At 40.9% G+C, this 22,452-nt stretch overlaps 1 protein-coding gene across 3 annotated transcripts; it reads left to right on the forward strand.

The window, feature by feature from the left end:
- The first annotated feature begins 9,528 nt into the window (after positions 1-9,528).
- On the forward strand, positions 9,529-16,767 carry LOC309694839 (uncharacterized protein). 3 transcript variants are annotated; one of them, XM_082515082.1, is made up of 5 exons: positions 12,812-15,306; positions 15,390-15,595; positions 15,706-15,831; positions 15,920-16,024; positions 16,140-16,767. In XM_082515082.1, the coding sequence occupies exons 1-5, from the start codon at positions 15,186-15,188 to the stop codon at positions 16,575-16,577; spliced, it is 996 nt and encodes a 331-aa protein (XP_082371208.1). In that variant the 5' UTR covers positions 12,812-15,185; the 3' UTR covers positions 16,578-16,767. The 3 variants fall into 3 exon arrangements, 1 of the variants encoding a protein (XP_082371208.1); XR_014272964.1 differs by lacking the exon at positions 12,812-15,306 and adding an exon at positions 9,529-9,715 and having other exon boundaries at positions 15,390-16,024; XR_014272965.1 differs by adding an exon at positions 9,572-9,715 and having other exon boundaries at positions 13,001-16,024; positions 16,140-16,239.
- Positions 16,768-22,452: the final 5,685 nt, after the last annotated feature.

The raw sequence follows: 22,452 nt of genomic DNA on the forward strand, positions 1-22,452 counted from the left end.
CATGTCCTCATAAAAACATAGCTAAATGGCATCTCTTCCAGACACAGAGAGACATCTTCAAATCAACTGTACCACTATCATCAGGCACCCCATCACAGATGACTCAGGAGAGTTCTTCCTTTGAGGACAATGCCGCAGAATTCAACTTGTCCCAGAGCTGAAAGGCTGGCTGAACAGTCAAGTTGTTGAACAGTTCTTTGCAAACATGAGGAAAAGCAATTACTTTTTAAGTAATATGAGTCCATCCACACATGTGTTTTTGATGAGAAATATAACTCATCATTATAACACTGTCACCAACAAGAAACTTCTGGAGAGGCAGCTACGACATGGTCGACTTGGAAAGATCAATATCTCATTGTCAGCACTGGGTCAAGCTGTTGTAGGTAAGTATATGCATTGTCTTATGACCAGAACGCTACCACACAAATACAAATCTTTTTTACACACACACAAATTCTTTTTACACATACAAAACTGATTTACAAGTACAAAATATTTATGACCACATTTTGACCCCTTGGATTTGTTCCTATCTGTGTGTGTATATTCTTTTCTTTGTGTACCTAGCCCCAAAGGTGTGCAATAAACCCAGAGAAACCACAGAAACAGTGTTGAACCCAGCACCTTCAATGTCTGGTGACACTGGTAAAATTTCTTATTTTGAATAGTGATTGTCATATATAGGTGAAATAATAATCTTGCATTCATTATCTTGTTGTAGTTGAGGGCTCATAAACGAATTTGTTACATGCTGTTTCAAATGAATTTCCTTCTATAAATAGTGCTCATTTTTCTTGCATTTGTATGCATTTAATATGCATTCTATGTAGTGTTTTGTCTGAAACCTGTTAAAAGCCCTATAGGACCTCAGGAAAGAGTTGACAACAAGAAAGCCAATACAGGGAGTGCAGAATTATTAGGCAAATGAGTATTTTGTCCACATCATCCTCTTCATGCATGTTGTCTTACTCCAAGCTGTATAGGCTCGAAAGCCTACTACCAATTAAGCATATTAGGTGATGTGCATCTCTGTAATGAGAAGGGGTGTGGTCTAATGACATCAACACCCTATATCAGCTGTGCATAATTATTAGGCAACGTCCTTTCCTTTGGCAAAATGGGTCAAAAGAAGGACTTGACAGGCTCAGAAAAGTCAAAAATAGTGAGATATCTTGCAGAGGGATGCAGCAGTCTCAAAATTGCAAAGCTTCTGAAGCGTGATCATCGAACAATCAAGCGTTTCATTCAAAATAGTCAACAGGGTCGCAAGAAGCGTGTGGAAAAACCAAGGCGCAACATAACTGCCCATGAACTGAGAAAAGTCAAGCGTGCAGCTGCCAAGATGCCACTTGCCACCAGTTTGGCCATATTTCAGAGCTGCAACATCACTGGAGTGCCCAAAAGCGCAAGGTGTGCAATACTCAGAGACATGGCCAAGGTAAGAAAGGCTGAAAGACGACCACCACTGAACAAGACACACAAGCTGAAACGTCAAGACTGGGCCAAGAAATATCTCAAGACTGATTTTTCTAAGGTTTTATGGACTGATGAAATGAGAGTGAGTCTTGATGGGCCAGATGGATGGGCCCGTGGCTGGATTGGTAAAGGGCAGAGAGCTCCAGTCCGACTCAGACGCCAGTGTTACAGGTACCGGGTGGCAGCACCTGTAGACAGCTATATATGTGTCCTGTAAACAGGAAAGAAATGATCAGACAGAGAGACGTGGCTTGCCGTTTCCTGAATACTCCGCCATTATGAGAAAACAGCGCGGAACATGCGCTTCAGGCTGCTAACAACAGGCCAAACCATGGTCTCACACTGCCACCTATTGGTATAAAAATGAAGTGTCCGCTACAAACATCCCAGGGTAGTTACCAAGTTTCCTGTTACAATTACTGTAGTTATTTAGGGCATTTCCAAATGGAAATATCACTTACATTGAAAGTGAAATTACTTAAATTAATTCACATAAATGTGATCACACATTAGTGGGTATCACACACTCCCTGACAAAAACAAAATGGCTCCCAACATTCACAAAATCATGACATTTTTAACTTTTGCTTCTCAAATTCTTATTAACTCTAATCAGTCCAAGAACTAGTTATGAAACAAGCAGTGGGGGTGGTGTGTATGCAGATGGGTTCAGTGATGCGTGATACTGGTATGGTGAGTATGGTATTGGGGTGCAGTACATTGGTGACTGTGACATACACACGGGCGGCACAATTGCCAATGGTGGGTATGGAAATACAGTGTATGATGGTATGGTTGTGGCAGGTAACTGTGGTGCTGTGCGTTCCCCAACTAGATTAACTGCCGCATGTGACTGCACTGAGGGTTTACCCAGTGATTCATAAGTCAGAAACTGTCGTGGCTTCCTGTGACGGGTAGCTCTTCTAATGTCCGTACAAGTATGTCCCGGTGGTTGAACCTGTACGTTAGACTGCAAATGAGTTTCACACTCCTCACCAGACCCTCTGGATTCAGATAGGTTGTCACTACCCACTTCCATTTCTTCCATCTCCTCTCTCAGAGAACATGGCAGGTGTGAGCATTCTCTCCCAGTTTCCTCTTCGAATTGTTCAATGCTGACGGATGGTGAATGCTCAGGCATAGTCAGTATGTCTTCCATCGTCTGCACAGGTGAATGTCCATTTTTTGTGTTTGTTGTCACTCTAATAGGTTCTTTGGTCTGGTATGACTGAGATGCAGGGTGTTGCTCATGGTCCAGGTTCTTTCTCACAGTCCTTTCAACAGGTGCTCTTAGCCAGTACCCCGAGCAATCACTCTCAGAACCGCTGTCAGAGATATCCCACATGTCTGTTTGTCTTTGTGCATCTGCCGATCTTTCCATCCTTCGTCTGTTGCGTGTTGTCTTTCCAATTGCAGGCTTTGCCAGGGGGGGAGTGACTTGAACAGGTAAGTCATTTACAAGTAACAGTAGATTGCGATGCAATGTTCGGGTTCTTTTTGGGTCTCCAGCTTCAGGATGGACTACGTAAACTGGGCTATCTGCTAGCTGCTCTTTTACTATATAAATAGTCCTCTCCCAATATGATCTCAACTTGCCAGGTCCTCCCTGCTCACTGAGGTTTCTGACCAGAACTCTGTCTCCTGGCTGAAGCATGACTCCTTTTGCCTTTTTATCATATGTTATTTTGCCTCTTGCACTAGACTTCTTGCTATTTTCACTAGCAATCCGATAAGCTTCCGACATTCGTTCGGCCCATTTCTTGGCATATCCTGTAGGTGAGTATGTTTCATTTTCCCCCTTCAATCCAAACAGCAGATCGACTGGTAGATGCGGGTGTCGTCCATAGAGGAGATAGAATGGTGAGTAGCCGGTGGACTCATGTCGAGTACAGTTGTACGCATGTACAAGATGTGGGAGGTGGTCTTTCCACTGTACTTTTTCCTTTTCTGTTAATGTTCTCAACATTTGGAGTATTGTCCTGTTGAGACGTTCTGAAGGGTTACTTTGAGGATGGTAAGGTGATGTTCTGGAATGTCCGACACCAGATAATTTCTGTAGTGTCCTGAACAGTTCATTCTCAAATTCACGACCCTGGTCGTGATGTAGTTTGGATGGGTATCCAAATCTGGGTATGAAATCCTGGAAAATCCGTTCAGCAGCTGTTTTCCCACTCTTGTTCCTTGTGGGGTATGCTTGAGCAAATCTAGTGAAATGGTCAATTACCACGAGAATATACTCATACCCTCCACGGCTGGCTTCCAAATGCAAAAAGTCAATACACACCAGTTCTAAAGGGTAGTCCGATCTTATACTACCCATGGGAGCCCTGACGTGTGTTACTGGTTTCTTGGACATGATACAGGGACACTTCTGGGTCACATAGGCTTCAATGTCCTTAGCCATAAAGGGCCAATAGAATCTGTCCCTTGCGAGATGTAGCACTCGGTCTGTCCCAACATGACCCATCGTGTCATGTAAATGTCTTAATGCTAAAGTCCTGTACTTGGCAGGAAGCACTAATTGTCTTCTGTCACTGGTACATCTATACAAGAGGTCATTTTCAAGATGTAACTTACCCCACTCATGGAGGAGTTTATGGGCAGTTCCTCTTACCATCTTGCGTATTTCATCTGTCAGTTTTGCTCCATCTAGTTTCAGCTTGAGGATTTGGCCAATGGCTGGATCCTCTCTTTGAGCTTTAACCAGATCATCATGGCTGATGCTCAGCGAGTTGATATGAGGCTGCTGATGGGGGTCCAGAGAAGAGATATTGAGCATGGCTACTGTTGGGGGAAAACTCTGTAAAAGACCCAGGAGAAATAAAGACACAATGAGACAAGATCACTTTTTATGCTTTAACGTGCACACGGGTAAGCTGTTCAGAACAACTCACACCGTGTACAGAGGCTTGGCACTTTTTATAGGAAAGACAGTGAGAACAGGATAAGAAAATACAAAACAGATAAAATAAACAACTCCATATGTGGCGCTAGTCTCGTCAGCAGAGAGCTGGGAGAAAGCTGTGAGAGATAAAACAATCTAAAACAATATGTCCCAAAACAGTATGTCTTTGCTGAGAAAGTCTAAAAGGATAATTCTAAACTAATCTAACCATAGACGAAGGGCATCCAAACAATGCTTTGTACATTTAAAAGAAGGTAAAGAAACAATCATTTTTCCTGTAACAGCTACCCAAGCAACATCTTTCTGTCTGGCCACCTGGCTTCCATCCCAGACTGCCTGCACTGCCTCATCTGGAAATCCCTCTGTGCAAGCAGTTTCATATTTCTCTATATCCAAGGGGAGACGCGAAAGAGTGTCTGCGTCTACATTTGACTTTCCTGGCCTGTATCTGATGTCGAACCGGAAATCCGAGAGCTCTCCAACCCACCTATGTCCCACTGCGTTTAACTTTGCGGTACTCATTACATAGGTTAGGGGGTTGTTATCTGTATAAACTGTGAAGTGTGGGGCATAGTACAGGTAGTCACGGAATTTTTCACATACAGCCCATTTCAACGCAAGGAACTCTAATTTTCCACTATGCAGGTGGTAGTTGCGTTCTGCTTGTGTCAGAGTCCTAGATCCATAGCCAATTACTCTCAATTTCCCATGTTGACGCTGATACAGGACAGCTCCTAAGCCCTGGTCAGATGCATCTGTATGCAATGTGAAAGGCAGGCTAAAATCGGGATATGTCAGAACAGGGGGGTTGGTGAGGAGGGTCGCCAACTGTTCTAACGCTCTCTGGTGTTTCAGGGTCCACTCAACGTGCTCTCGAGAGGACAGCTGTGGGTGTTTGCTGTTTCTCACAGATTTCGGACACTGAGTTTTGCCTGGCTTGGTCTGAAGGAGTTCATAGATTGGTTTAGCTATTCGGGAAAAATCCTGGATATACGAGCGGTAGTAGCTTAGAAAGCCTGCCAGCTTCCTCACATCACCAACTGTTTGAGGTGTCTTAGATGTCAGGGTTTTGACAGCCTCCAGGTCTGCCGGGTCTATTTTGACTCCTTCAGCAGACACAAGCCGACCCACATATCGGACTTCTTGTTTGAAGAGGTCACATTTCTCCGGCCTCAATTTTACTCCATGTTCTTGGAGTGCCTGGAGAACCTTGCGGAGGGTCTCAACTAGAGATGGCACGATACCACTTTTTTATGTCCGATACCGATATCATAAATTTGGATATCTGCCGATACCGATATGAATCCGATATAGTGTTTTTTAATCAACAAAACTGTTTTTTTTAAATATCTTGCTGCATTTTGTATAAGTTCATACTCAAGTTTAAAACAACAACTACACTAAAGCTATTCTGTTATACCTGTATGCAAAAAAAAATATTTCATAGTTCAGCAATACTGATCAATCTAATAAACTTAAACCTACACCATCCTCCCTATTCTGGTATTTTAAAGAGTACTTAGCAGAAATATTAAGCAACCTAACTAATAGGGTTCCAACTCCCAGCAACAACGGGAGCAGTGTGTCCTTGGTAGGGACCTGCTTGCACTCATGTGCATCAAGTACTTCCAGCAATTCATCTGTATCCACTGAATTGAAGTCATCCAAAGCCTTCAGGAGAACAGATCGCTCTTCTTGTGAGACATACAAAAGAAAGGAATCTTTTAAACTACTGGTTGTCGAGCTGTATCTCCTCCAGAAAGGGTATTGCAAGCTTCACTGGGAAGTAACCAGCTTGTTTCCACCCTACAACAAACATTCTAGCTATAGCCTGCCATTCTTCACACTGAAAGTCATGCCGGATGAATGGCACTGATCAAATCAGTAAGACAATGACCTCTTCTAACAGTCAGTATTACGGGACAAGATCGTGGTTCAGGGGGTGCTTGGTCAGGAATATTGGCCTCTCCTGTCAGCCCCGGTGAGAGAGACAATGTGTGATGAGGTGGATCAGACTCTTTTTCTGTAAACAGTGTTTCAGGGTTTAGTTCAACCACACTAATATCCACCCTGTTATCCCCACTAATAATAACAACTGCAACAGAATCTTCACTTTCACCTACATTTGGCAGACCATCCCATGGTAATGTGTCATTCAGTTCCAAATATCCACTTATGGAAGCTCCATCATTATTTACAAAGTGGTTTGATGGTTCTTAATTTATGTTTTCCACCAACAGATCATCAGCGGCCCGATTATGTTCATTGTCAGTGAGATCTACCACAGAGGGCTGGGTTATTGCATGATCGGCATGTGAGTGAAGTTGGCCCCCCCACCTTCTTCAAATCCAACAAAAGTGGTATCAAACGTTTGTGCTACGTTTGTGCATGCTGCAAAAGTTTATTTTTTGCCGTTTTCATTTTAAAGATATTCAAGAAAAATTTCTAGCGGTCATCAGAGGTCAACCAGCCCCCCACATTAATGGAATCAAAAAAAAAACTGGCGTCAAAAGTTTGTGCTACGTTTGTGCTGGTTTGTGCTGCTAAAATTGTCGTTTGTGCTGCCTCTGTTTTAAAGATATTAATGAAAATGCAAACGTCAAAAGGTCAACCAGCCCCCCACATCACCCAAATCAAACAAAAGTTGATGTCACAGGTTTGTGCTATGTTTGTGCTGGTTTGTGCTGCAAAAAATTTTGTTTGTGGCGCTATTATTTTAAAGATAAAGAGGCGGGGTACATCCTGGACAGGTTGCCAGTCTGTCACAGGGCCAACACACAGGGACAGACAACCATTCGCACTCACATTCACACCTATGGGCAATTCGGATTAACCAATTAACCTATCACCACAAGCTGCATGTCTTTGGAGAGAACCCACGCAAACACGGGGAGAACCTGCAAACTCCACACAGAAAGACCCTGGCGTGATGGTGGAATTGAACTCAGGACCTTCTTGCTGTGCAGCAACAGTGCTAACCACCGTGCTGCCGTAATAATAACATTAAATAACATTTATGAAGAAATTTAAAGGGGCATGCCAGTAGGTGCGTATCAGTTTATAATTAGATAAGGTGTTTTGAGCCAATAAGCTGGTTGTGGATCACTGACTACCATGTTTCTTAACATTACCTTACTCCATCTAGTGTGCTACCAGCAGGGTTTATGCTAAAATGCTAATGGTTGTTAAAACATTAACCTAATAATATGTGAACTGTAGCTTTTAAGTCAAATGGTAATATTAACAAAAGTGCTGTCATTTGTATGTGGGCTGTCATGAGCAAGTTGTATAAAATTAACATACACAGGACAGGAGTGCACTTCAGTGATTCAGCAAATCTGAACTCAAAGGCTCCAAACAGCCTGAAGAACTGTAAATCTTAGGTAACTGTCAATGTTACCTGAAAGGGCCGATTTATATTTTTTGCAAGAGTCAAACTTCTGTAGCCATGGTCACAAAAGGCTATTAAATGAGTGGGCTATTAAACATGTGTGGGATTGACACAGACACAGATTTATCTCAACAGTGCACGGATTTATCTACAAGTATTTTGATGATGAGCTATGAACATTGACTACATTCATTTTTATACCGATCAAATGAATTTTGAACTAGATCTTGTTAAGGATAAACTGGTACAACTCTGCCAAAAAAACCAAACATAGCGACCTGTGTTTGGTTTGTGATCACCAGGGGGTGCTATCATACACATTCTTCTTCTGAGAGAAAAAAAACAAGAGTTGAAGAAAACATGTGCTAGCTATCTTATTTGCATTTTTAAGCTAGATTCCATGACCAACAGCAATCATCAACACTTCAATTCACTATGTCAAAACAGTGTATAAAAGTAAGTAATTTTATGTCCACTTAAAGATGTAGAATTAAAGTTATAATCAAATTATAGCAGTAATATATCACATTTTTAATTTTTGCTTGACAGATGCCAAAGAAATCAGTGGTGGACAAAATTGCAGTATTTGAAGTCCTTCGTGCTTCTAAAGAAGCAGTCATAAAAAATGGAAAAGTTTCAACTCCAAGTGATGACATATGGCAAAATCTATGCAAACAACTTGGTGAAAAGATGACACCAAAAGCTCTTTACACTTTTGTTAAATTAAACAGACACAATGTATGGGCTGCTCTGGATTACAGTGATGAAGAGAGACTGACTGACACAGACAGTAGTGACAATGATAATGATTTTGAACAAAGCAGCTCTCCTTTTCAAAACAAAGACTGCAAGACTTTCAATGTGGAGCTCCCATTTGAACAGTGGATACATATGATTCCACATAAAGTCACATACAAAAAGAATACTTTCAAGAAAAGGGAATACACAATTTTGAAACCAGGTACATGGACTCATGTTGTAAACCAGGGAATCTGGAAAGAGGTTACAAGTACATGCACCATTACTTTTAAACGAGCCAAGGTGTACCCCAGAACTGTATCTTGTTTTATTAAATCAGAGGCTTTTGCAAAGAGTGTAGTGGCCAGCTGTACATTACATGTGAAAAGGAACCTGAAAATCACTGCCCAATGGTGCTGAAGTGTGTAATGGCAAACACAGATGAATCCATGCACACTGGCTTTTCTAGGAGAGCCGTGTCCAGAAGTCTGAGGGCACAAGTAAAAAAAGAACTTTGTGAAGGCAGACTGCAGCCCCATGTGTGGAGAGCATCAGAGACAGAAAAGCTGATGGACTTTGGTGATCCAGAGCCAAGCCATCTACCAAATTTGACAACTCTGCGCAAAGCCAAACATGAACAAAATCAACTAGAAGTTGCTCATAAAAACCCAATACTGTCTCTCCACTCATTAAAATACAGTTCCCCTCACAATGGAAGCATTTGGGACATTGGATTAGACAAGTTCTTCTGTCACTACTGGAGTCAAACTCAAATGCTGATGTACAAGATTGAAAAGCACCCCATAGTTGCCTTTGATGCGACTGGCTCAGTTGTAAAAAAGCTTCTCGGGCCTAATGGTTTGTCTGGAAATATCTTCCTGTATCAAGGTGTGTTAACAGGAAGGGACAACTCTCACGTCCCAATGGTGCAAATGTTGTCAGAGAGACATGATGTCCAGGCAATCACAAGATGGTTATCGGAAGTAGGCCGTGAAGTAGTCGTGCACCAGCTGAATGTGCGGAGATCTAAGTCTAGTACGTATATAATACACATCTATACCTCTACCTACTTTAATGACATGATGTTAATAATAAAGTGTCTAAGGTATTGTGCTTACATTTTTTTTTAGAAAGACTTGTCAAAGCAGAAAAACATGCTTTGTTCATTGATGAGGCTCCCCAGAAGATTGCTGCCGCACTGGGTATGGATCACTGCAATGATCACAATGACACTGAATGTTCATTTTACTTAAGAGGGATTATACAGACTTCAGATCTGGGTTAAGACAAAGCCCCTACAGATCTTTACATCACAGTGACCCACACACTGAAACTGAGCTTATGTCTTTTCTGTCTAATGTCCAGTTTAAATTTAAGAATAATGTGCAGCTTGGTCAATGTAATGCACATGAAGCCAGAGCTAAAACACATCACCATTGCAGTGAAATATGTGCAGCTCTGCCTTAAGATGGAGCCCTGTACATTTTGATCTTGTTATTTCTGGGATGATTGTAAAGATAATTTTCATTATTATGGCTAGAATAAAGTGTAAGAGGTATTTGCACTTACAAAGAATAAGACTTTTACTTTTATTGTTTCATAAAAGGTGTCCACAATTTAAACTTTAATTGCAGGAAATTTAATTAAATAAGAATAAGGAAAATAAAATAATCACAAAACAATAATCAGATTACTTAAACTCTACTTATCTAACTAAGATGCTCTAAGCTAATGCTAAGTGTGTTCTTTTCTTTGGTGAGGAGAGGTTGGAGGAAGGATGTAAATCAAAATCCTTCTAAATTAACCGCCTAACACAGCAACAATGAGCAGACAAAAAGGAATGAATTCACAGGTTGGACAGGTTTTCAACTGTGAACCTCTTCGATCCAATCTTTTGGGCTGCTCATCTTGCAGAAGACAAAAAAGAAAAACACAAAATCTCTTCTTCACCTCACCTGTTCACCCCCCCCCCCCCCCTTCTCCTACTGGACGTCATATCTTCCCACACCTTATCTATCAATGTGTAGCTTTTAAAATTGTGAATGCTTCATTACATTTTCATTGTTATTCTTAACATAGAGAATTCATATTCAATCACTTCATGTTTCATTCAGTTTATGTGATTCTACTTCAGTTAGATTTGTCTTTAGGACATTTTCACAAGAACATCCATTGTAACTTAATCCCTTTCCAATTCGAATGCTTTAAAACTCAGTTAATTACCATTTATTTCTCTAGTTATTTTATGATTTAATGAAAACATACATTTTGTTTGTCAGATATTCTTTGAGATTATTAGCTCCACTGTGTCACATTATACACAACACACAGAAACACACACACCAAGGTCAGACACTCTGTGAGGCCTGTTATTAGAATCACTGTTATTCTACAGGGAGTGCAGAATCATTAGGCAAATGAGTATTTTGTCTACATCATCCTCTTCATGCATGTTGTCTTACTCCAAGCTGTATAGGCTCGAAAGCCTACTACCAATTAAGCATATTAGGTGATGTGCATCTCTGTAATGAGAAGGGGTGTGGTCTAATGACATCAACACCCTATATCAGGTGTACATAATTATTAGGCAACGTCCTTTCCTTTGGCAAAATGGATCAAAAGAAGGACTTGACAGGCTCAGAAAAGTCAAGAATAGTGAGATATCTTGCAGAGGGATGCAGCAGTCTCAAAATTGCAAAGCTTCTGAAGCGTGATCATCGAACAATCAAGCGTTTCATTCAAAATAGTCAACAGGGTTGCAAGAAGCGTGTGGAAAAACCAAGGCACAAAATAACTGCCCATGAACTGAGAAAAGTCAAGCGTGCAGCTGCCAAGATGCCACTTGCCACCAGTTTGGCCATATTTCAGAGCTGCAACATCACTGGAGTGCCCAAAAGCGCAAGGTGTGCAGTACTCAGAGACATGGCCAAGGTAAGAAAGGCTGAAAGACGACCACCACTGAACAAGACACACAAGCTGAAACGTCAAGGCTGGGCCAAGAAATATCTCAAGACTGGTTTTTCTAAGGTTTTATGGACTGATGAAATGAAAGTGAGTCTTGATGGGCCAGATGGATGGGCCCGTGGCTAGATTGGTAAAGGGCAGAGAGCTCCAGTCCGACTCAGACGCCAGCAAGGTGGAGGTGGAGTACTGGTTTGGGCTGGTATCATCAAAGATGAGCTTGTGGGGCCTTTTCGGGTTGAGGATGGAGTCAAGCTCAACTCCCAGTCCTACTGCCAGTTTCTGGAAGACACCTTCTTCAAGCAGTGGTACAGGAAGAAGTCTGCATCCTTCAAGAAAAACATGATTTTCATGCAGGACAATGCTCCATCACACGCGTCCAAGTACTCCACAGCGTGGCTGGCAAGAAAGGGTATAAAAGAAGAAAAACTAATGACATGGCCACCTTGTTCACCTGATCTGAACCCCATTGAGAACCTGTGGTCCATCATCAAATGTGAGATTTACAAGGAGGGAAAACAGTACACCTCTCTGAACAGTGTCTGGGAGGCTGTGGTTGCTGCTGCACGCAATGTTGATGGTGAACAGATCAAAACACTGACAGAATCCATGGATGGCAGGTTTTTGAGTGTCCTTGCAAAGAAAGGTGGCTATGTTGGTCGCTGATTTGTTTTTGTTTTGTTTTTGAATGTCAGAAATGTATATTTGTGAATGTGGAGATGTTATATTGGTGTCACTGGTAAAAATAAATAATTGAAATGGGTATATATTTGTTTTTTGTTAAGTTGCCTAATAATTATGCACAGTAATAGTCACCTGCACACACAGATATCCCCCTAAAATAGCTAAAACTAAAAACAAACTAAAAACTACTTCCAAAAACATTCAGCTTTGATATTAATGAATTTTTTGGGTTCATTGAGAACATGTTTGTTGTTCAATAATAAAATTATTCCTCAAAAATACAACTTGCCTAATAATTCTGCACTCCCTGTATTCTCAGATTCATTACACTGGTTAACTTACACATTTTCTTTCCTTTGTTTCATTTATTTTCAACATGCCAGAAACTGAGCATAACTAACCCTCAGTAAAACAAGTTACAAGTTATGGTATCTGGAACAGATTTACATTCAATATTTAGAGTTATATTTTGGACGCACAGACGCGCACACACACACACACACACACACACACACACACTCAGCCATTATAACAGCCATTTCTACTACTCAAACACATTTGCATTTGTTATCTATATGTAGAGGCGGCACGGGGCGTGAGACTTTTATCTCTTTCTATCTTCTATCTTAAGACACATTACAGGGTTTTGTAATTGGAAACTGGGTTTTTTGTATGGTTGGTCTGGAAAATTTGTTTGATACTTTGTGGTGCTTGCATGGTCCTTGAGACATGGTGCTTGTAAAATCCCTCTATAATCTGCACAAGGGACTGGACATGTAAATGCAGTGTATGTGTTAGCATAGCATATTAATACATGTAGTGTTCTCTTTGTGTTTTTACAGATGACCTCGAGAAGCAACCCCAGAGCAGAACAATATTGAAATTGTTTTTTGGACTGTTGGGCGGATATATTATTGCCATAACTGGTCACCGAAAGGGAGTGATCATCAACATGACTACTGAGGAGGTTGAAATGGCAGAAAAAGCTAAGCAGGGTGCCCGCATCATCCGTGTATGTACTAAAACGATATAAATCTAAGTATACATAGACATTTTTTTATTCAGCTGAATAAACATGTCTTTTCATGTATTAGGTTAAACAGCACAAAACTCAAAGATATCATGGGCAAGCAGCTGTCCCCCTGTACAAGAATGAGTATACCTGGTTGCAGCGTTACAATCATATCAGAGAGTATGTTGAAGGCGGTTCGGAGGCACCGACTTTTTTCCACAGTTCTAGTGGAGGTGTTCTTCATAGACTACCGGTATTTTTCAAGGCAGCCTGGGAGATGATGAATCTGGGGATTGCCCCCACCTTCAACATGCTACGTTCCTCCTGTAGCACTTACAGCGGGGAAAATAAGTATTTGACACATCAGCATTTTTATCAGTAAGGGGATTTCCAAGTGGACCATTGACACAACATTTCCACCAGATGTTGCCATCAAGCCAAATATTGACGTCATACAAACAAATCAGAACATATAAGTATACAAGTTAAACCACAATAAATAAAGTGAAATGACACAGGGAATAAGTATTGAATACATGGAGATAACAAGGGGCAAAATGACATAGAAAGCCAGGAGATCACCTGAAATCTGTCAGTATTGATAGAGAAATCCTGTCCCCTATCAGTACTAATTGATATCAGCTGCTTTAGTCCTAATTGATGGCCTATAAAGGCTCCTCATTACCCAGAAGGCACACAGGAAAGACTTCATGATGGGTAAAAGCAAAGAACTCTCTCAAGATCTTCGTAATCTTATCGTTGAAAAGCATTTTGATGGGAATGGTTATAGGTGCATTTCCAGAATGCTGAATGTTCCTGTGAGCACTGTGGGGGCCATTATCCGGAAATGGAAAGTGCATCAGTTCACCATAAACCTGCCACGATCAGGTGCTCCACGCAAGATCCCTGTCCGAGGAGTCCAAAGAATAATCAGGAGGGTTCTCCAAGAGCCAAGAACCACTCGGACAGAACTTCAGGAAGACCTTGCATCAGCAGGTACTGTTGTTTCAAAGAAAACTATAAGCAATGCACTGAACCGCCATGGCATCCATGCACGCTCACCACGCAAGACTCCATTGCTGAACAAAAAGCATGTCAAGGCTCGGTTAAAATTTGCGCAACAGCATTTGGAGAAGCCTGTGGATTATTGGACGACTATAGTATGGTCAGATGAAAGCAAAATTGAACTTTTTGGCAGTCATTCTACACACCATGTTTGGAGAAGAAATGGCACTGCTCACCACCCCAAGAACACCATACCAACAGTCAAGTTTGGGGGTGGAAGCATCATGGTTTGGGGCTGCTTTTCAGCAAGGGGTACTGGCAGACTTCATATTATTGAAGGCAGGATGAATGGAGAGATGTACCGGGACATTCTGGATAAAAATCTGCTGCCATCTACCAGGAAGCTAAAAATGAAAAGAGGGTGGACATTTCAGCAAGACAATGATCCCAAACACAAGGCCAAGGAAACAATGAAGTGGTTTCAAAGAAAGAAAATCAAGTTGCTTGAATGGCCCAGTCAATCACCTGACCTAAATCCCATAGAAAATCTATGGAGAGAACTGAAGATTAAAGTTCATAAAAGAGGCCCAAGGAACCTTCAAGATTTAAAGACCGTTTGTGTGGAAGAATGGGCCAGAATCACTCCTGAGCAATGCAGACGACTGGTCTATCCATACAAGAGGCGTCTAGAAGCTGTAATCACCAACAAAGGCTTTTCTACAAAGTATTGAATAAAGTGTGTTCAATACTTATTCCCTGTGTCATTTCACTTTATTTATTATGGTTTAACTTGTATACTTATATGTTCTGATTTGATTGTATGACTTCAATATTTGGCTTGATGGCAACATCTGGTGGAAATGTTGTGTCAATAGTCCACTTGGAAATCCCCTTACTGATAAAAATGCTGATGTGTCAAATACTTATTTTCCCCGCTGTATGTGAGAAAACTTTTCATTTTTATTTTTTGACACACAATGAAGTAGGTTAAAGTGTCATGGGTTTTATTCATGTGGTTTCTTTTTAAAACATTATTCTTTCAGGCCAAGCGACAGTTGGGACGTAAATCTTACGACAGAGTGGCAACATTTATGTGCCATGATGCCATCACAGCCAAAAGATTTTATCAAGGTTATTTAAATAAGCTAAAGTGAAGTCATATATTTATCTATACACTTACATTTATTCATATTTAGTAATATTGCTTTGCACAGCTGAGGACCCTGCAGAGGACACACTCCAGAGCCGAGCACTGACCACCAATGCAATTGCAACATATGCAGCAAATAAAAGGAAAAGGAGAGAGGACAGAGGATCTGTGCAGGACGAGGACAGTGAAGGATCTGACAAGGAAGAGCAGCAGTCATCAGGAACAGAGGAGCTTTTAGACAGAACGCTCTTCCAGTGTAGCAGTAACAAGGTATGTGTGCCCTGATTCCCTTGGTAAGAGTTTTGATTGGTTGCACTTCTTTCATATATAATCATTTACTCCATCATGAACAAAACATATTTAATTTGTACCATAAACAGATGGTGAGCCCAGGTCAGGGTGAGGTTGCCTGTAGTGCCGGAGCCACAATAAGAGAAACTAAACAGGATTTGAAAAAGGGGGTGGAGCATCTACAAAAAGTGACATACCAGTTGCGCAAGAGAAAAGTATGTAATGTATGTTCTTGTGCTTGTTTTTAGTGTTTTCACTGATTACTAATCTTTTACCTTTTTACTTTTACTTTTCTAAAATCAGATGGTGGTCTTTTACAAAAATGATAGGACAGATGTGGGGAAACTCACACAAGAAGACAATCCAGAAGAGGAGGAGGAGGATGAAGCGAGGGAATGGGTTCCTAAGGTGGGCAGGAAAAATCCAGCAGAGTTTCTTCTCCTGCAGTTAAAGATGTAAGTGTTTTGTTTCCACACATCCATGAAAAATGAGTAAAATATATATTTTTCTGTTCTAATAACAGTCTGTGAGCTCATCTGAAGATGATGGGACAGATGACTGGAAACCCACACAGGATGAATCTGAAGGCTATTCAGAAGAGGAGGAAGAACAAGAACGTAAAAGGATTCCTAAGGTAGCCATGAAAAACAAAACTGGGTGTCCTGTGCCACAAAGAGATGTGAAATTCATCCTCAGTTTCAGTGCTTCCACAATCAATCCATCAAAAATGACCAAACATATTGTTGTCTTCTCTGAAAACAGATGGTGGCAGCATCTGAAGAGGATGGGACACATGATAGCAGACCCACACAAGATGAATCTAAAGATGATTCAAAGCAGAATTCTGCTCATTGAACTCTTTTCAGCAGAATTCTGCTCATTCAACTCTTTTCAGCAAAATTTTCAGTTTTTTCTGCTGTTTTCAGAAAAAAACATTTTTCAGCAAAATTCTGCTGATTGAACTCTTTTCAGAAGAAATTTTACTGATTGAACTCTTTTCAGCAAAATATTCAGAGTTTTCACCTCTTTTCTGCCCAAATTCTGCTTATTCACCTCTTCTGAAACATTTTCAGCCTTTCCACCTCTTATCAGCACAATTCTAAGCCTCTTCTGCTCATTTCAGCACAATTGTCAGTCTCTCCACCTCTTCTTTGAGAGAATGACTGTGGCGCAGTGAGATGAGAACCTCCCTTGAGTACCAGAAGGGCCAGGTTCGAATCCCACTCGGGCAATATTTTTTTTGTTTTTTTTTTCAACTTTTTCAGCTTTTTTCAGCAGACATCCTCAGCGTAAAGGCATCCACACAGCATTTTCGCAGGAAATGCAAATTTTTCTAGTTGCACCTTAGAACACACATGCATCAACACTACAATGAGTTTGTTAGTGGGGCAATCAGAAACGGGCAGTTAGTTCACCAGTAGTGTAGACAGTCAGGGGTAAGAAAACAGCAGGGTCCATCCGGGCAGAAACCTCTCTCTCCCTCTCCTTTCAGAGCGTCCATCGGCTTCTAAACATATTAAAACACTTGAGCTACAATACCAAATGCTATCACATAACGATTTAGCATTAGCATGCTTTGACTGAAAATCACAGAGCTAAACATACAGCATGGCATCACACCACATAATGCGGTAAGCTGCGCTAATTAGCAAGCCGCTAGTTAGCATCACATATCACGCCATTTTACCACTATAACGAATAGTTACAGTACAAATGTCAAGGCACACAGTCTCATTTACCTCTTGCAGATCACAAATAAGTAATATCAGGACCACGGGTAGTCGACCTCAATGATACACTTAGATGCAAAATCCACACCACGTTTGCCTTACGACATCTCTCTCTTCGGACTTAGCTTCTGTGTCCGCTCCCACAGATTCACACAAACTTACCACTCGTCCCGCCCCCATAGCAGAAAAGAATGACATTGACTGGCTCGTCAGCACAACAACCAATGACAATACAATATTGAGATAACTGACATTAGATGGGTAAATAAGCTTAGGTTACACCCCAACATATTTATTGTGCACAGAAAATAACTCTAAATCATGAAACCCTTTTAATTATTGGACTCTTAACTGTAAATGAAATACATTTGTACCCAAGCATATGATTTTTAAACCTTTTATCAACTATTTATATTTTAACCAGTTTTTATAACAGTAGACTTTTTTTTCTTTATACTGCAAGCCCGAATAATTGCAGACAGGGATGCATATAGTTTTGTTATTGTGGAATAGATTAAAGCAATCCTAGATTGCTTTAGAATTAGAATGTTAAAATTAGTAATTTATTTTGGCACTAACCAGAAACACAGTAACAATGTGTGCAGCAGGAACAGATGCACTTCTATGTTTAGGATTCCCACCAGGTGAAGCACTGAAAATATTATTTAAATATGTATATGTATTTTCAACTGGTGTTATTTTGTGGTCTCATTCCCCAAGCAATTTGTTGCCTTATATTGTCCCCAACACTCACTGCTGCTTCTGCAAAGTCAGAGTGCTAAGTGCTGTCTACTACAGGTAACTCCACTTCAAAAAACCTGAACATTCCCTTTAGCTTACTATTTTAATTGGGGGGGGGGGGGGGGGAGACTAAGGAAGCACTTACTGACCAGATGGGGAAAAAAAAGGCTGCACTGTTAAGAGAACTTAACCACCCAGTCTATTGAACATTCACATTCATTCCTTCATGTTACTGTTAACTACACCCGTGTTTTTATGAACTGTTAGGGTGGAAAACCTAAAACGTGTAGGGCAGAGTGCCTTGAGGACCAAGGTTGGAAAACACTGACCTACACCACATCCATCACCCACATAGAGCTTGCGAGAATGCTGTAAAATTCACTGCAAAAGTCTGGATAGCTGTGATAACCAAGTGGCAGCTTTAGTACACATCCACATGTGTGGGATTGTGGTCTGTGGAGGAAATCTGTAGTTTCTATTAACTCAATTAGTATGGCTTTATCCAACAGATTGGATCCTGTACAGAACTGCAGGAAAAGCTGAAGATAATTGAAATCAATTTCTCCAATGTACCTTTTCAGGTAACGAGAAACTGTTGACTGGGCAGCTGTCATCTCCTCTGGAAAGTCTAGAAGCTCCTTCACTGTTTTTACAGTTGGTTTTTTTTCTTCAATGAAATGATGCAGTCCTTCTGGTGGGAGTAAACCAGCTACAGAACCCACAATGGGACGCCAGCACTTGATTACAAACATTGGGGCCTCAATAAGTACTTTTTGTCCTGTCTGTGCCAAAACAGGGAGCAGTGTGTCCTTGGTAGGGACCTGCTTGCACTCATGTGCATCAAGTACTTCCAGCAATTCATCTGTATCCACTGAATTGAAGTCATCCAAAGCCTTCAGGAGAACAGATCGCTCTTCTTGTGAGACATACAAAAGAAAGGAATCTTTTAAACTACTGGTTGTCGAGCTGTATCTCCTCCAGAAAGGGTATTGCAAGCTTCACTGGGAAGTAACCAGCTTGTTTCCACCCTACAACAAACATTCTAGCTATAGCCTGCCATTCTTCACACTGAAAGTCATGCCGGATGAATGGCACTGATCAAATCAGTAAGACAATGACCTCTTCTAACAGTCAGTATTACGGGACAAGATCGTGGTTCAGGGGGTGCTTGGTCAGGAATATTGGCCTCTCCTGTCAGCCCCGGTGAGAGAGACAATGTGTGATGAGGTGGATCAGACTCTTTTTCTGTAAACAGTGTTTCAGGGTTTAGTTCAACCACACTAATATCCACCCTGTTATCCCCACTAATAATAACAACTGCAACAGAATCTTCACTTTCACCTACATTTGGCAGACCATCCCATGGTAATGTGTCATTCAGTTCCAAATATCCACTTATGGAAGCTCCATCATTATTTACAAAGTGGTTTGATGGTTCTTAATTTATGTTTTCCACCAACAGATCATCAGCGGCCCGATTATGTTCATTGTCAGTGAGATCTACCACAGAGGGCTGGGTTATTGCATGATCGGCATGTGAGTGAAGTTGGCCCCCCCACCTTCTTCAAATCCAACAAAAGTGGTATCAAACGTTTGTGCTACGTTTGTGCATGCTGCAAAAGTTTATTTTTTGCCGTTTTCATTTTAAAGATATTCAAGAAAAATTTCTAGCGGTCATCAGAGGTCAACCAGCCCCCCACATTAATGGAATCAAAAAAAAACTGGCGTCAAAAGTTTGTGCTACGTTTGTGCTGGTTTGTGCTGCTAAAATTGTCGTTTGTGCTGCCTCTGTTTTAAAGATATTAATGAAAATGCAAACGTCAAAAGGTCAACCAGCCCCCCACATCACCCAAATCAAACAAAAGTTGATGTCACAGGTTTGTGCTATGTTTGTGCTGGTTTGTGCTGCAAAAAATTTTGTTTGTGGCGCTATTATTTTAAAGATAAAGAGGCGGGGTACATCCTGGACAGGTTGCCAGTCTGTCACAGGGCCAACACACAGGGACAGACAACCATTCGCACTCACATTCACACCTATGGGCAATTCGGATTAACCAATTAACCTATCACCACAAGCTGCATGTCTTTGGAGAGAACCCACGCAAACACGGGGAGAACCTGCAAACTCCACACAGAAAGACCCTGGCGTGATGGTGGAATTGAACTCAGGACCTTCTTGCTGTGCAGCAACAGTGCTAACCACCGTGCTGCCGTAATAATAACATTAAATAACATTTATGAAGAAATTTAAAGGGGCATGCCAGTAGGTGCGTATCAGTTTATAATTAGATAAGGTGTTTTGAGCCAATAAGCTGGTTGTGGATCACTGACTACCATGTTTCTTAACATTACCTTACTCCATCTAGTGTGCTACCAGCAGGGTTTATGCTAAAATGCTAATGGTTGTTAAAACATTAACCTAATAATATGTGAACTGTAGCTTTTAAGTCAAATGGTAATATTAACAAAAGTGCTGTCATTTGTATGTGGGCTGTCATGAGCAAGTTGTATAAAATTAACATACACAGGACAGGAGTGCACTTCAGTGATTCAGCAAATCTGAACTCAAAGGCTCCAAACAGCCTGAAGAACTGTAAATCTTAGGTAACTGTCAATGTTACCTGAAAGGGCCGATTTATATTTTTTGCAAGAGTCAAACTTCTGTAGCCATGGTCACAAAAGGCTATTAAATGAGTGGGCTATTAAACATGTGTGGGATTGACACAGACACAGATTTATCTCAACAGTGCACGGATTTATCTACAAGTATTTTGATGATGAGCTATGAACATTGACTACATTCATTTTTATACCGATCAAATGAATTTTGAACTAGATCTTGTTAAGGATAAACTGGTACAACTCTGCCAAAAAAACCAAACATAGCGACCTGTGTTTGGTTTGTGATCACCAGGGGGTGCTATCATACACATTCTTCTTCTGAGAGAAAAAAAACAAGAGTTGAAGAAAACATGTGCTAGCTATCTTATTTGCATTTTTAAGCTAGATTCCATGACCAACAGCAATCATCAACACTTCAATTCACTATGTCAAAACAGTGTATAAAAGTAAGTAATTTTATGTCCACTTAAAGATGTAGAATTAAAGTTATAATCAAATTATAGCAGTAATATATCACATTTTTAATTTTTGCTTGACAGATGCCAAAGAAATCAGTGGTGGACAAAATTGCAGTATTTGAAGTCCTTCGTGCTTCTAAAGAAGCAGTCATAAAAAATGGAAAAGTTTCAACTCCAAGTGATGACATATGGCAAAATCTATGCAAACAACTTGGTGAAAAGATGACACCAAAAGCTCTTTACACTTTTGTTAAATTAAACAGACACAATGTATGGGCTGCTCTGGATTACAGTGATGAAGAGAGACTGACTGACACAGACAGTAGTGACAATGATAATGATTTTGAACAAAGCAGCTCTCCTTTTCAAAACAAAGACTGCAAGACTTTCAATGTGGAGCTCCCATTTGAACAGTGGATACATATGATTCCACATAAAGTCACATACAAAAAGAATACTTTCAAGAAAAGGGAATACACAATTTTGAAACCAGGTACATGGACTCATGTTGTAAACCAGGGAATCTGGAAAGAGGTTACAAGTACATGCACCATTACTTTTAAACGAGCCAAGGTGTACCCCAGAACTGTATCTTGTTTTATTAAATCAGAGGCTTTTGCAAAGAGTGTAGTGGCCAGCTGTACATTACATGTGAAAAGGAACCTGAAAATCACTGCCCAATGGTGCTGAAGTGTGTAATGGCAAACACAGATGAATCCATGCACACTGGCTTTTCTAGGAGAGCCGTGTCCAGAAGTCTGAGGGCACAAGTAAAAAAAGAACTTTGTGAAGGCAGACTGCAGCCCCATGTGTGGAGAGCATCAGAGACAGAAAAGCTGATGGACTTTGGTGATCCAGAGCCAAGCCATCTACCAAATTTGACAACTCTGCGCAAAGCCAAACATGAACAAAATCAACTAGAAGTTGCTCATAAAAACCCAATACTGTCTCTCCACTCATTAAAATACAGTTCCCCTCACAATGGAAGCATTTGGGACATTGGATTAGACAAGTTCTTCTGTCACTACTGGAGTCAAACTCAAATGCTGATGTACAAGATTGAAAAGCACCCCATAGTTGCCTTTGATGCGACTGGCTCAGTTGTAAAAAAGCTTCTCGGGCCTAATGGTTTGTCTGGAAATATCTTCCTGTATCAAGGTGTGTTAACAGGAAGGGACAACTCTCACGTCCCAATGGTGCAAATGTTGTCAGAGAGACATGATGTCCAGGCAATCACAAGATGGTTATCGGAAGTAGGCCGTGAAGTAGTCGTGCACCAGCTGAA

Source organism: Aulonocara stuartgranti (assembly GCF_965226115.1).
Source record: "Aulonocara stuartgranti genome assembly, chromosome: 19".
Taxonomy (NCBI): Eukaryota; Metazoa; Chordata; class Actinopteri; order Cichliformes; family Cichlidae; genus Aulonocara; species Aulonocara stuartgranti.

Coding starts and splice junctions, on each gene's coding strand:
- LOC309694839 (XM_082515082.1), top strand. CDS start 15,186: ATGTGGTTTCTTTTTAAAACATTATTCTTTCAGGCCAAGCGACAGTTG. Junction 15,596..15,705: donor TCCAGTGTAGCAGTAACAAG/GTATGTGTGCCC, acceptor TACCATAAACAG/ATGGTGAGCCCAGGTCAGGG. Junction 15,832..15,919: donor ACCAGTTGCGCAAGAGAAAA/GTATGTAATGTA, acceptor TTCTAAAATCAG/ATGGTGGTCTTTTACAAAAA.